At 42.8% G+C, this 15,063-nt stretch overlaps 1 protein-coding gene across 1 annotated transcript in view; it reads right to left on the reverse strand.

The window, feature by feature from the left end:
* The window catches only part of LOC306854474 (eukaryotic translation initiation factor 4 gamma 1-like), a 62,451-nt gene extending 48,329 nt beyond the window's left edge, over positions 1 to 14,122 (reverse strand). The window contains 2 exon segments of the mRNA XM_079392522.1: positions 2,900 to 3,026; positions 14,022 to 14,122. Of these exon segments, the coding sequence (XP_079248648.1) occupies positions 2,900 to 2,980 (81 nt within the window). The 5' untranslated portion in view covers positions 2,981 to 3,026; positions 14,022 to 14,122.
* Between the last annotated feature and the right edge of the window lie 941 nt (positions 14,123 to 15,063).

The following is a 15,063-nucleotide window of genomic DNA, read 5'->3' on the forward strand; positions in this document are numbered from 1 at the left end:
GTCTGGTGCAGTCTCAACAACCTGGAGCTTAACACGCTCAAAACTGTGGAGATGATTGTGGACTTCAGGAGAAACCCCTCTGCACTCCCCCCACTCACCATCATGAACAGCACTGTGACTGCAGTGGAGTCATTCAGATTCCTGGGCACCACCATCTCTCAGAACCTGAAGTGGGATATTCACATTGACTCCATTGTCAGGAAGGCCCAGCAGAGGTTGTACTTTCTTCGCCAGCTGAGGAAGTTCAACCTGCCACAGGACTTACTGAAACAGTTCTACTCCGCCATCATCGAATCCATCCTCTGCACTTCAATAACTGTCTGGTTCAGCTCAGCTACCAAATCTGACCTCAGAAGACTACGGAGGGTAGTTCGTACTGCTGAGTGAATCATTGGTACAACCCTCCCCACTCTCCAAGAACTGTACTTATCCAGAGTGAGCAAAAGGGCTGGCAAAATTACTCTGGACCCCTCACATACAGCACACTCCCTCTTTGAACTGTTACCGTCTGGTCGACGCTACAGAGCTCTGAGCACCAGAACGACCAGACACAGGAACAGTTTCTTCCCTCAGTCAATAATAAACGTGGAACACACAACGAATACATTATCCATTCACCACACTCACTTATTTTTTTATTTTTTTGCTGCTTTGTACATTGGTTATTGGCTATTTCTTGTTATTTTGTTTTTATTATCTGTGTCCTGTCCTGTTACTGTCTTTCTGTTGCACTGTGGAGCTTCTGTCACTACAACTTGATTCTGATTCTTCTGATACTGAATTTCTTAGCCGTTACCGATAACCGATTATTCAGAACGATATCTGCTGATATTGATAGTTAAATTTTTCTAAGGAAAAAAAAATATCTCCCAACTAATGCTGTAAATTAAACATTGGTATGTAATATAAGAGGCTAATATGAACAACAACACTATTACATTCAATGCTTCTCATTTTCAGATATAATAAATCACACTCAAATGAAAACGTCTGTATACAACTCAATTGCACTTTAGGAAGTTTTCATAAAAACTGGTCTTCGTGACAGCTTCATTCAAAAATACTTATATAATTAACAGTAATTAAGCTCCCTCTAGTGTTTTCATAGCTAACTAATGAACTGTGAACAACAGATAAATGCAACAAGAGGTAAATGCAATGTTAATTGACATTGTTCACAAGCCGTTTTATTTGACGCCTTTCTGTTGAAGTGATTATATTAGACATGATAGATTTCAATAAGTTGTACTTAATTTTTCAACATAACTTCTGATGTTCATTCACATTTATTTTGTGCTATAACTTGTATTAAAGCGGAAGAGACACGCGCTGCCGCTTGAACTTATTGTTTGAATTTTGCAATAAAATGTACAGGATATAAAAGCTGAGAATTTTTTTTCTTATCAGAAGTAACAAAACACACTTGTGATTATTGGATTTGAGTAGGGGTGTAAAAAAAATATCGATACACGCGAGTATCGTAATATTTTGTTTGGCGATACTGTATTGATTCTCCAAAACAGAATATCGATATTAAAAAATATAAATAAAAAAATCATACAAGATTCATGGCAGTTGTTTCATTTTGAGTTCCTATCCCAAACGCTAGATATCAGTCTTCATCTGTGAACTTAAACAGTGACAGGAAATACTAGCATCAGGGCACTCCACTAATGTTAGCGTTAACATAGTTCGCTGCTAGTAATGGAGGATGAAAGAATTGTTCCAGCTCTCGTTTTGGTGTACAAAGCTGAAGTGTGGTGCCATTTGGGCTTTTGTGGTAATGTCCGCCCCGGGGCCGCAGCGCGAGCGCAACATTGGCTCTGCCGCTTGCCGCGTCCCGTGTGGAAGAGCCTTTGCACGGGGCGTGGTAGAGTCGCAGCTTTCTCTCGTAATTTGAGGACATTTTGCGCAGTTGGGGCGGTGCTCGCGTCGCGGCCTCTGCGATTACACGTGGAACATAAATACAAACTGAAAAACCTGTGAAATCCAAGTTAAAAAGTTCTGAGAATGTTTAGCATATGTATTGATTTGATTGTTTTAGAATTGTTTTGTTTTCTTCAGGAATCCTGCAAGCAGTTTATTTTTCATTGATATTAAGCGGATGTAATTTTTTGTTCAGATCAAATGTTATGACATTGTATGTCACAATTGTAAACTTAAACTGTGAACCTTTAAAGTAGAGTCTATAAATACGCTATATATTTGTATCTTTTTATAAAATACATTTTATACATACATTTAACTAAAGAATCATTCAAGCACTTGAATATTTCCCCCTTTACTCGTACTGCACAAAAAGTGGTTCAATAATGTTGAATGTTATAGGGACTGATTATTGCAAATGCAGATCCCAGTGTGTTAAACTATTTTTATTTATTTATTTTTTGCTAAGGTTTGCATATGGTGGTGTGTTCTTAATGACAGCTTTCCTAAAAAATATATATCCTATTCCTAAAATAAGAAATATCCCATTATATCGCCTTGCTTACAGTATCGCAATATATCGTATCGCAACCCTTGTATCGTGATACGTATCGTATCGCCAGATTCTTGCCAATACACAGCCCTAGATTTGAGGCACAATACAAATAATGTTTAGTGAGGTAAAAAACGTGAAAAAAATCTGGCAAACCTGGCTTGAACTATGGGTGGTTTATAGTTTATAAGGTCAAACAAAACCTGCATTAACAGCACTGCATTAATGAGTTATTACTGCTTTAACTCAAACAACCATAAATCTTCTTCATGCAAGTTGCTATCTGAAACATTTTCCTGCCGAATGTTGATTGACAGGATATAATCGCGCCTAATCATCGGTTGTTTTTAATACCGATTATCAGCCGATATATATCGGTGCATCCCGGATCACAATGACTGAAAGCGTGACGTGGGTTACCTGGGACAGGCCCGGGGAGGGCGCGGAGGGGTGGGGAGGGGCGGTGGGGGGTCCTGACAGAGGCTGAGGTGCCTTATTCATTTCACCCGGAGCATCTGCATCGAGACGCAGTATCTACTGACAAAACCTGAACGAGAGAGAGAGAGGAAGAGAGAGAGGAGACATATCAAGTTATTATTCAGCCGTTCATTGTCTAAAACTTAATTAGCGATTATAATGTATGAGTGTAAATGATTAATGCACACGTCAGAGGTTCATGTTCATCAGTACAAACAGAAAGATCTGAGTCATGCTGAATCATCAGACAGCATTTGTTAAAGCTCAAGTGTGTTCTTTTTGATATTAACCCTCTAAAAAATATTTTTGAAATGGTAAAATGTTAAAAACAAAAAGTTTGCATAAATGGTTTTGGTTACACGTTATTTTAAAGTGTCCTTGTTACAGTGTAATTATAAATTAAAAAACTCAGTAATATTAAATGACTACATGTACTATATGGTTAGGGTTTGTTACTTGCATGTAATTATGCATAATTTATTGTTATAATAATGGTAAGTACATGTAATGTGTAACTAACAAGAACACATAATAAAGTGTTTTTGTTGAGTATCATATTTGATACTTTTATGGCTCATATAGTCTGATATAGGGAGAATATAGGAAAAACAGGCTAAAGGTTACCACTGCAGCTTATAATTTCTGCACAGGAAAGACGATGCACGATATTGGATTTTTGCCGATATTCGATATGCTGATATTTTTCCAACTCATTTTGGCCGATACCGGTATATTTCCTTTTGTTTGGAAACAACACTAAGTCTCTCCTCTGCAGAAATTAAAATATATTACTAAATTAAATTACAGAAAATTTAATTACAGTGAATTACAGAAATTATCTAGATTTTTTGGAAACTTTCGGAAAATGAAATTTACCAGAAATATTCTGCCCCTTTGCAACCCTATTTAAGATTTATTTATTTTTTACAGTATCTGTAAAATTACAATAATGATACATGTATTAATTTCTTAATTTTCAAATGTTAACCAGTCAAGCTTTTATTAAGTTATTTAGTGCTCCCCTAAAAGTATTAAAATAATCAATCAGACCCGAAGGCAAGTTTGGTAAATTCTTTGTGAATCTCATCTGTAGTTTGTTGAGGTCTGAAGCTCAAGCTGCTTCCAGCTGCATCTGCAATTACTGCAGCACTCATTCATTATTTGGCTTTGTGTGTTTGGCATATGGCTGCATTTGTGAATGAATCAGAGGTACAGGAATGCATCAAGAGACCAGCTGACCGAGACTCAAACTAGTTCATATGAAGGGGGTTCAGAAGACACAGATCTCTTTACAAGAGCCAAATATAGAGGCAAACCTGCACAACTCTCACACACACACACACACACACACATTACTGGACGTGAGGATACAGTACAGTACAGACAGACGGACGGTTCTCATAGATACGGAGCTCAGCAGTGACATTACATAACGCTTAAACACACCAAAAGCTGAGTTCAAAAGGTTTTCAGGCCACAAATCAAAGAGAAGAGAATTCAAATGACTCTCAATCAGCTCTATTTTCTTTATTCATAACAGTTTCTGCTATTAAATCATTTATAAGGGACATTTAGGAAATTATCATCATTTAAGATGATTCAGCGCATTTCTTTATAAATGAGATCCATTTCTGCTGGTTACTCAGTGAATGTTTCAAAGAATCTTCATAATCATAATGAAAATGCAAGAAAATAACTTTCTAGCCAGAATAACATTTTTAGAATGTCCACAATTCTGCAGAAAAGTAAAACTGTATCTGTAGCAATCTGCAAAATAAACGCTCTCCCATATATAGAAATACACTTCCCTTTCGAGGGAACTTCGAACTGCGTCCTCTAGGGGTCAATATGGGGAACGCCGTCAACGTGACCCGTGTCTGAAGCATACATACAAAAACACCACATGTTGAGCACAGTATAAAGGGGCTCCGGGAAAATACATCATTCTCTTCTTCGCCTTCAGTGACGGTTTTGTTTGAAGCGTGCATTCTACTGGTAAGAACATTTTTCTACTGTTACCGTGGCGAGCACTAGCAAGGCGTTTAAGAGATGTGTGCATCCGTGTCCTCGTTATTTGACACCTGATGACACACACGATCTTTGCGTCTTTTGTTTGGGCGAGGAGCATGCACGCGATGTCCTCGAGGGGGCAATCTGCATGCACAGTGAGCTTTTTTCCATGAGAACGCTCCGCTCTCCTCTGTCTCTCTTTTAGAGGAAGTTCCTTCTCGCGCTCATCGGCCGCGAACGAGAGTGAGTCGCTAGATGATGATGATGCGATCTCTCTGACATCATCTGATCCAGCGGCTAGTGCTCTGCTGGGTTATGCCCAGGAAGAGCAGGAGATGTCTGAGGGTGAAGAAGTTGAGACTGAGCTCTCTCAATCCTCCTGCCCTGCGTATGATGAGTTGTTGGAGGTTATGGAACGCGCCACGGCGAGGCTTGACTTGCCGTGGAAGCGGGCCAAGGTGGTTGTGCCACGGGGTCGTCTCGATGAGCATTATCGTTCTGGCCATAGCCCCCCAGCTCGAGTGAGCCTTCCTTTTCTTCCTGATCTCCATGCGGAGGTTGAGAGGGAATGGAAAAAGCCGTTTTCATCTCGCATTCACAGGTTCCAGCATAATAGTAATGCTAACATTGAGGGGATGCGTGAAAGCAGTTATGAGCGGATGCCCCCTGTAGAAGAGACGCTAGCCAGCTATCTCTCTATGGGCGAGACATCCTCTCTCAAGGCTCCCTCCTTGCCATCTAAGCCATTTCAAGAAACATCTCGCTTACATGGCAGGGCATATGCAGCAGCAGGTCAGGCTGTCGCTTCGTTGCGCACGATGGCAGTGCTTCAGGCTGATCTGCTGAAAGACCTGGATAAGGGTCAGGGCTTGTCGCCTGATGAGGTAGCTGAGCTGCGCCGCACCACGGATTTGGCTCTCCGTGCCACTAAGCAGGCTGCTTAGCAAGCACTGATATGGGCAGGTCTATGGCGGCCATGGTGGTAACGGTAGATATTGGGAAGAAAGAGAAGGGCTTTCTTCTCGATGCTCCAGTCTCGCCTTCAGAACTTTTCGGTACCTCCGTCGAGATGGTGGTCGAGAAGTTTAGGGAGGCAAAGGCGCGCTCAGCGGCCTTCAAAACCTACATTCCAAGAAGGTCCAGGTCTGAGCCCGAACAACGCAGGGGTCCTGGCCCATCTGGGGATCAGAGATGGGCACAGAAGGCTAGTGTCGCGACTCATGCCTCTCCCCCGCCTGTGGGTAGGGCTAGACGGAGACGCGGGTCAAAGGGAGGTAGGCAAGACCAACGCTCAACGCTCTCGTCCGGACCAGAGTAAGACTTGAACATCTACTCCCTTTCCTCAGGGGGCCTGTCATCTGCCCTCATCTTCCCCTCTCTAATTCCCCTGCAACCACCGTTACTTCCACCTGACTGAGGTTAGGTGGGAACCTAGAAACATGCGCATGAAAAACATAGTCTCTATGCTGGACTTATGTTTTGGTTAGGTTCTATGTTTCATAGAAACTACCTTATTGATGGTCTGGACTCGACTCTTCGGACTTAGCCTCCGGGACTGATCTCATGCGCAGGAACCATGGATGGGTGAGTACGATCCAGTTATACAGTTCACTGGTATTGTGTAGCCATTCTTTGCATTCTGGGATCTGTCGTTTTGTGTGTTTTCACCTCTTTCAACTCAGTGCAGTCATGACCTCACTCGTCGATACTAGATCCAGGCTAGGATGAGAGCCCTGTTCCCGGCCTCATACCCCTGGATCGTGTGGCCCAGTCGTAGGTTTCTGTGGGAGCCTCCTTGGTCATCAGGTCTCCAGCACTGCAATGTCTGGACCTGCGGGTCCTTTAACATCAGTGTTTGGCATAGGGATGCCTCCTATGAGGAAGGTGCATGGCTATCTGAGGATATCTATGTGCTAGCTCAGGGACTGCTCCCCTTCGGGGGGGGGGGGGGGGGGGGGGGGTTAAGTAGCAATCTCCCTGAGCCCCTGTGCTAGGGTGTAAGTAAACACTATTGTGGCAGCTTCTCTGGAGTTTTTCAGGCAGTGGGCTAGCTTTGCTCCCCTCACCATAGAGGGTCACCTTTGAACATGCCGCTCCCTTCTGAGAGTCCGAGTTCCCTCTCATGCTGAGAGTTAAGTTCTCCGCTCTCCAGAGTCTGTCATGGTAGAGCTAGCATTGCTCCCCTCACTATCGAGGGTCACCTATGAGCATGCTGCTCCCTTCCTGCACCATATGCTCTCCTGGTTGGTCGAGCTGGCATTGCTTCCCTCACCTTAGAGGGTCACCTATGAGCATGCTACTCCCTTATGGGCGTCTGATGTGCTCTCCTTGTAGCTAGCATTGCTCCCCTCACTATCGAGGGTCACCTATGAGCATGCTGCTCCCTTCCTGCACCCTATGCTCTCCTGGCTGGTCGAGCTGACGTTGCTCCCCTCACCTTAGAGGGTCACCTATGAGCATGTCGCTCCCTTCTGGGCTTCTGATGTGCTCTCCTTGTTGGTCAAGCTAGAATTGCTCCCCTCCCTATAGAGGGTCACCTATGAGCATGCCGCTCCCTTCTGAGCGTCTGAGTTCCTTCTCATGCTGAGAGTTAAGTTCTCTGCTCTCCAGAGCTCTGCCATGGTAGAGCTAGCATTGCTCCCCTCACTATAAAGGGTCACCTATGAGCATGCTGCTCCCTTCCGATGCTCTCCTTGTTGGTCGAGCTGGCGTTGCTCCCCTCACCTTAGAGGGTCACCTATGAGCATGCTGCTCCCTCCCGAGCATCTGAAAAGAATTTCAGCTCTGTGAGTCAGCAACTTCAGGTTGTTAGGCCTATCCCTGCCTCCCTGTTATACTACTTGAACAGGGTGTTGCTGCCAAGGACCTGTTGAGACAGTTCTTTCAGCAAGCTCTTGCAGAGCAAGCAGTAGCCCCTGGGTGACAGGCCAAGACTTAGTTACTATCTTAGGCGCTTGGTCGTATCCCCTTAAAGGAATCTCTTCTTCTGATTCCAAGCCTTTGAGCTCTACCCTGGGTCCAGGAGGCCCGGCCCCTAACAGGTAAGTTTTGGGGTATGCAGCTCAGGCCTTTGGCCGAAAGGGATAATGTCACTGACAGCCGCCGTACTGTCCCAGGAGACGGACACTACTCCCTTAGCTGGGTAGAGTTGGTACTTAGTGCTCGCCTTTTGTGTTTGGCTTGCACTCCCCTCAGCAGGGTATCAATAACATCACCGATTTCAAAGGGAATAAACCAGCTACTGTGAACATTGCCGCCTCTCTACCGGATGAGCTTAATCATTTTTATGCTCGTTTCGAGGCTCACAACACCGCCCACACAGAGAGCGCTCCCGCGACTGTAGCAGAAGAGGCGGGTGCACTTTCCATTTCTGTCGCAGATGTAACCCGATCCTTCAGACCGGTGAATACACAAGGCCGTGTGCTCCGAGCATGCGCATTCCAAATAGCTGGGGTTTTCACAGACATTTTTAACCTTTACCTCTCTCTGTCTGTGGTTCCCTCATGCTTCAAAAAATCCACCCTTGTGCCCATACCAAAGAAAAATAAAATCACATGCTTGAATGACTGGAGGCCTGTTGCTCTGACACCCATCTTCAGCAAGTGCTTGGAGAAACTCATCAGAGACTACATCTGCTCTGTGCTGCCTGTCTCACTGGATCCGCTACAATTTGCATATCGGAGCAACCGTTCCACAGACGATGCTATTGCCTTTACCCTGCACACTGCTCTCTCCCACCTGGAAAATAAGAACACCTATGTGAGAATGCTGTTTGTGGACTACAGCTCAGCATTTAATACCATAGTGCATGCCACACTGGTTGAGAAGCTCCAGACTCTGGATCTCTGTGCAGCTGGATCCTGGACTTCCTGACAGGCAGATGTCAGGTGGTCAGAATGGGCAACAACACTTCATCCCCGCTGACCCTCAACATTGGTGCTCCTCAGGGCTGCGTACTGCGTTCAAACTGGACTACCAGTACACACTATACTAATACAACAATCTTTTTGCTACCACTGGATACCATCCAATGCACATCCATGACATTTGCGTATCCAGCTTATGTATAGTCTGCTGCATCTTGTGGTGATGTGACAATTAAAGTGATTTGCGTTTTTCCGTTTTTTCGTATTCCCCATCCTTTCCTATCAAAACGCATGCGAAGGAAAACACAGAAAATCGAACCTGATCCAACGACGGACGAAAGTTTCAGAGGCAGAGTGCAAATGTGATTGACAACGTGAGGTCGTATTTAATTTTTTTTTATGTGTGAAAATATTTTTGTTCAGTGACCTTAACTTTTCTCATTTTTAACATCTCTTTTAAATGCAGCGGTCATGTTTTGATTGGCTCAAAACAACTGAGCATCAGATCTGAGCGGCCATGAGCATAGATGGCAACATGCAGGTCAAATATTTTCACCAATATAACATCTATCACAAGCCTAACTTAACCTAAAAATAGAAATTAATTCAAACAATCTTCCACTTGACCGCTACTAAAAACATCAAACTCCAGTGACAGTAGGGTTGGGCCGATAGACAATGCCATCGTCCATTGCCGATGGCTGATAGACATCACGATATTGAGCCGGCATCGAGACCCCCGTCCCATACCCACCGCATCCCAGTACCGTGTTCGGAAAGAAAATGCCGTGTAGCCTATTACGGGACCCCAAAAGGGAATAAGTACGTGATGGGAGGAAAATATATATTTCAGTAGCCTAATTTCTCTCGCAGTTATATCATTGGGTAATTATACTGTATATAGCCTAAATTGTGGGCATCAGGGAGCTGCTATAATGCCTGGCACTGAAACAGCTTTTTGCGCGATCGCTTTTTATTTTTACTTTCGAGATTCATGATCGCACGTACTCTGTTTATACTATGGAGCGGCAGTACTTAGCACACATTTTACAAGATCAGATGTTTGTTAGTTGTGCTCAGGATCTGCAAATCATGCGCCATCGTCTCAAGCTGGTCGCAAACTGGATGAGAAGCTCAGGGTCTCGCTACGTCTTTACATTGTTTTGAATCGTTGCTAGGTGCCGTGAACAGACACCGAATGGCGAAAATGTTTGAATTTTAAAGATGTGGCGCAACGCTGCTCTTCGTCCAGTGTGCGACCAGCTTCAGTCATCTCTCCTTACTCTGTCTGTTTATGTGGTGGCAACCGTTGGCAATCGTTATTTGTTTTCCTTGCCGTTCTGAATACAGATTTACGCTTCGGGCACACCCCCTAACTCCAACCCCCGCCCCCCGATATCATCGTCCATCGCGATGTTTCACGGCAGACATCGTCCGATGCCAATCATGTAGACATCGCCCAACCCTAAGCGACAGACCTGAGAACAACATCAGGTCAGGCAGAAAAATTCAAGCGATAGTTTATCAGATTTGGACAAATGTAGCATCACATCACTTGCTCACCAATGGATCCTCTGCAGAGATGTACTGGTATGAACATTTATTACAATTATAGTGACCAGAATTATGACAGTTATGAGTATTATCACGGTATGGTTAAAATGTGTCTAGATGCCTTTTCCAAACTATTTAAATGTGTAGAATCCACATAAGCTTGTTTTTCATCAACCAGTCAAAATTCACAACAGGACATGCAAATTCAATCTGTTTTTTGGCCAGACCAAAACGGCACACAGGCTGAATGTAAATGTCACTCTCTGACAGCAGGTAGCGCTTGTGGAGCAGCAGAATTACAGATGTTCCCCGTAACATCCGTGGACAAAGCAGCATTATGATTAAAACACTACATTATTGGGTATTACATGAAGCGAAGATGAAAACAAAATGCCATTGAATCTTTTCTGAAGACAATCAGGAACTTCAGAGGTAAATTCATATAATTAATTCATTCATATATTAATTTGTGTAATTCTCTTAGCACTCTTTTAAAACCTCACAATTTTCCGCCTTGTTTTCAAACAAAAAGAAACTACTCTGCATGCTGTGCATCCAAACAGCTGATAAAAACATCACAATAATCTAGGGCTGGGCGATAAAACGATAACGATATGTATCGCGATAGACACGTGAACGATACCAATAAAAAATGTGTTCGATAAAACGTTCAATATTTTTTATTCTTCGTCGGAAGAAAACAAAGGTTGCGAAGCAAGTTTGGTTGCATTAACAAAGGCACTCGCTCTCTGGTAACCTAGCAACGTAGGGAGTGACACGCTAACAGCCAATCATGTAACAGTATCATCGTTGTCTCGCGTCTAAGTGCGCACGCGCGGCTGAGAGTGCACGTCTGCAGCCAGACCTGGCTGGTCTGCTGGATTCCTCTTCATAAGCAGAAAATGAGTGCCGCAGCGAGCGAGGAAATTGTAAATAAAAAGAGAAAGTCAGCTCGCCAGTATGGCAGTTTTTTGGATATTATAAGTCTGACCGTAGTCAGACCAAATGTCGTCTGCAAATTATGCAAGACCGTCGTCCCCGCCAAGACTGGTAATACCCATAGACTGTGGTAATACCACGAACTTGATGTACCACCTTAAAAAAATATCAATAATTATCGATATCGACCGATATGAAACACTGATATCGTGATACAGTTTTCAGCCATATCGCCCAGCCCTACAATAATCCACACCACTCCAGTCCATCAGTTAACATCTGGAGATGAAACAAATCCATCAAGATGTTTTTAACTGAAATACGAGTCCATAATCCCTAATAACTCTTCCTCCAGTGAAAAAGTGCATCTGCTGTTGTCTCTCACATCAAAATCAGCCACATATTTTAGAGCTGTTTTGTCTTGTAAACGCTGCTTGATCTGTGCAGATTTCTCTCCTGATTCAGACCAGACCACTTTTTCACTGGAGGAAGCGTTATTATGGATTCGTATTTCAGTTAAAGATGTCTTGATGATGGATTTGTTTCAGCTTTTGTCTTCTCCAGATGTTAACTGATGGACTGGAGTGGTGAGGATTATTGTGATGTTTTTATCAGCTGTTTGGACTCTCATTCTGACGGCACCCATTCACTGCAGAGCATCCATTGCTGAGACACTGATGCAATGCTACATTTCTCCAAATCTGAAACAAACTCATCTACATCTCGGATGGCCTGAGGGTGAGAACATTTTAATTATTGGCTGAACCATTCCTCCAATAAAACAAACATTCAGGCCGTCTGCATCAGCACAGGTGCTGAACCTCCCACAAACACACTCTCTCTTTGTCTGTCTTTCCTATGAGAGTTTGAACACAGCACATGAGACCTTTGGAGCGTGTTGCCAATGGATACAGAACTGCAGTGTGAGACAGTTTCAGTAATGCGACAGTCACGCACGAGTGACTAACGCTTCACACACTCGCTCCGTCACCGCACCGCCTTTACACATCCAGCTGCTTTCACCGTTAACTTTGACCCAGAAGCCTGACACGGGCCAGAGCGAGAGAAAACCTGGACCACAAAACCAGTCATAAGGGTCTGTTTTTTAAATGATTTATCATCATCTGAAAGCTGAATAAATAATCTCTCCATTGATGTATGGTTTGTTATGATAGGACAATATTTGGCTGAGATACAACTATTTGAAAATCTGGAATCTGTGGGTGCAAAAAAATCTAAATATTGAGAAAATCTCCTTTAAAGTTGTTCAAATGAAGTTCTTAGCAATGCATATTACTAATCAAAAATGAAGTTTTGATATATTTACGGTAGGAAATGTACAAAATATCTTCATGGAACATGATCTTAATATCCTAATGATTTTTGGCATAAAAGAAAAATGTATAATTTTGAGCCGTACAATGTATTGTTGGTTATTGCTACAAATATATCCCAGCGAGTTAAGACTGGTTTTGTGCTCCAGGCTCACATATCATTCTTAAAAAAGAAACTACAATCTCTAGATGTTAAAATCAGGCAATAAGAGAACTAATGTCTCATCAACGTCTATTAAATGTCTTATACCTAAAAATGATCATTAGATTCATACAGCAACTAATACAGAAATAGCAATATTTGCTTAACAACAACAACAAAGATACTTCAAGTGTTTATGTGCATGTTTGTCCATTACAAAATCATACCATGGTACAGTGATGAAATCAAAACGATATCGATTATCCAATTCTGATTATATTGTGTGCCAATGCATTCACACTAATACGAGCAAAAAACATAGTATTACCATAAAAACATGACGACACTATTGTAATTTGACTGCAAACCATGTGACTGAATAAACACACATGGTATTTATACGATCAGTAACAAAAATAGCATGGTTTTACAGACAATGTACCATTACCAATATATACCATTCTGGACATATTCTGTGGTGCCATCATGATTTTTGGATGTATACCACGGTATTCTTGAAATTACCTTTTAAATCCCATGGTGCATTAATTCCATGACTTGCATCCTAAAAATACCATTGTATTACCACGGTACATGTCCAAAACACAAGAAAATACCATGTTACTTCAATTATAAATAAATAAATATCATGTTATATCATTTATAATTTTATCAAGCGCTGATAAAATGTAGAAACTGTAACTTGAATGCAATGTAAGTCGCTTTGGATAAAAGCGTCTGCTAAATGCATAAATGTAAATGTATATCATGTACCATATGTACTGATATACCATTCATGTACCATGGTATTAACATACTCCGATGCATGTCAAATAACTGACATGATCTAAAACATAGAGTTTCATCAAAATACACGATATTAGCATGATCAATAAAACCGACGCGGTTCACGAGACACACACACACACACACGTACACACACACACGTACACACACACACACGCACGCACGCACACACACACACACACACATATATGGCGCTCGCGCGCACACACACGCGCACACGCACACACACACGTACACACACTGTATTGATCACTGTATTGATCAGTGAGGGCCAGATTGAGTAACTCAACTTACTGCGACGTTACGCACCGAACGCGCGCGCCTCCGCATTAACGTCAATTACACACATACTCACGATCGCGCGTTCGTCTACAATCGCTGATTTGACACACAAACACAGCGCGGCTCTTTACCGTTTCTCTTGTTCTCTCTCTCGGTGTGTCTCACTGTCCGGTAACGAGAGACGTGCAGCGCGTCGCCATGTTCACTCGCTCGCGCATGCGCCTGCCGGGACAGAGCACGTGGGTCGCTCGCGCATGCGCAGTCACGCGCTGAGCATGATTCAACACTTCACACAACTCTGATTAAATGAGCTCAATGAACCTTAATTATCCCATAAAATCTTTAAAACGGTTAATAACTGATATAAATGTATCTTTGCTGTTGTTGACATAATAAAGTTTCAGTTGTGATCATTCTAGTTTATATAACATCAACACAACTTTAGTAATAAATTCATGTTTTTGTAATATATTTAAATTGTAATATAAACATTCTTAACATGGTGTGACGATAAAAGATAAAATCATTGTGTGGCTATTTATGACACATGCTAATAATGACAGGCAGGCAAATGAAATCAAACAATTGAAATCAAACTATTGTGCTCATATGAACAAAACTTCAAAAGCTAAATGAGCTAGATCGCCACTGTCGCTGAAACATAATTACATTAGTAAAACTTTCTGTGATGTTTTCTGTGGCGCTTTAACGCGAAACCGGAAACTCATGAATATTCATGTAGGCTCCGCCCAGCGTCACCGAGTATTCCAGAACACCGGACAGGACTTTATCGTACAGCGTCGGCGCCGGTCCGGTTTTGTATTGAATCAGTTGAGCGATACCGAAAGACACAGAAAAAGAGACACACCCGTCTGCACCGGACGGAACGTTTTCCGGCGGAAACCGGCGACTCGGGAACTTCCGGGATCCCGACCACGTGACTGCAGCCGCGGCGTGAGCGCAGAGCTTTGCTCATGAATATTAATTAGCTGTCGTGACTGCGCTGAAACAAACAAGTTAGGCTCATTAATATTCATGAACGCCGCTTTCGCCACAGGGCCACGTCAGCATGGCGTCATTAATATTCATGAGCATTGGTCGAAGCTCACAGGGGCGTGGCCTTTTCTTACAGCGCCGCCTGGTGACCAAATTAGAAATAACTTTAACTCATAC

This window comes from Barbus barbus (genome assembly GCF_936440315.1).
Source record: "Barbus barbus genome assembly, chromosome: 34".
In the NCBI taxonomy this organism is placed as follows: domain Eukaryota; kingdom Metazoa; phylum Chordata; class Actinopteri; order Cypriniformes; family Cyprinidae; genus Barbus; species Barbus barbus.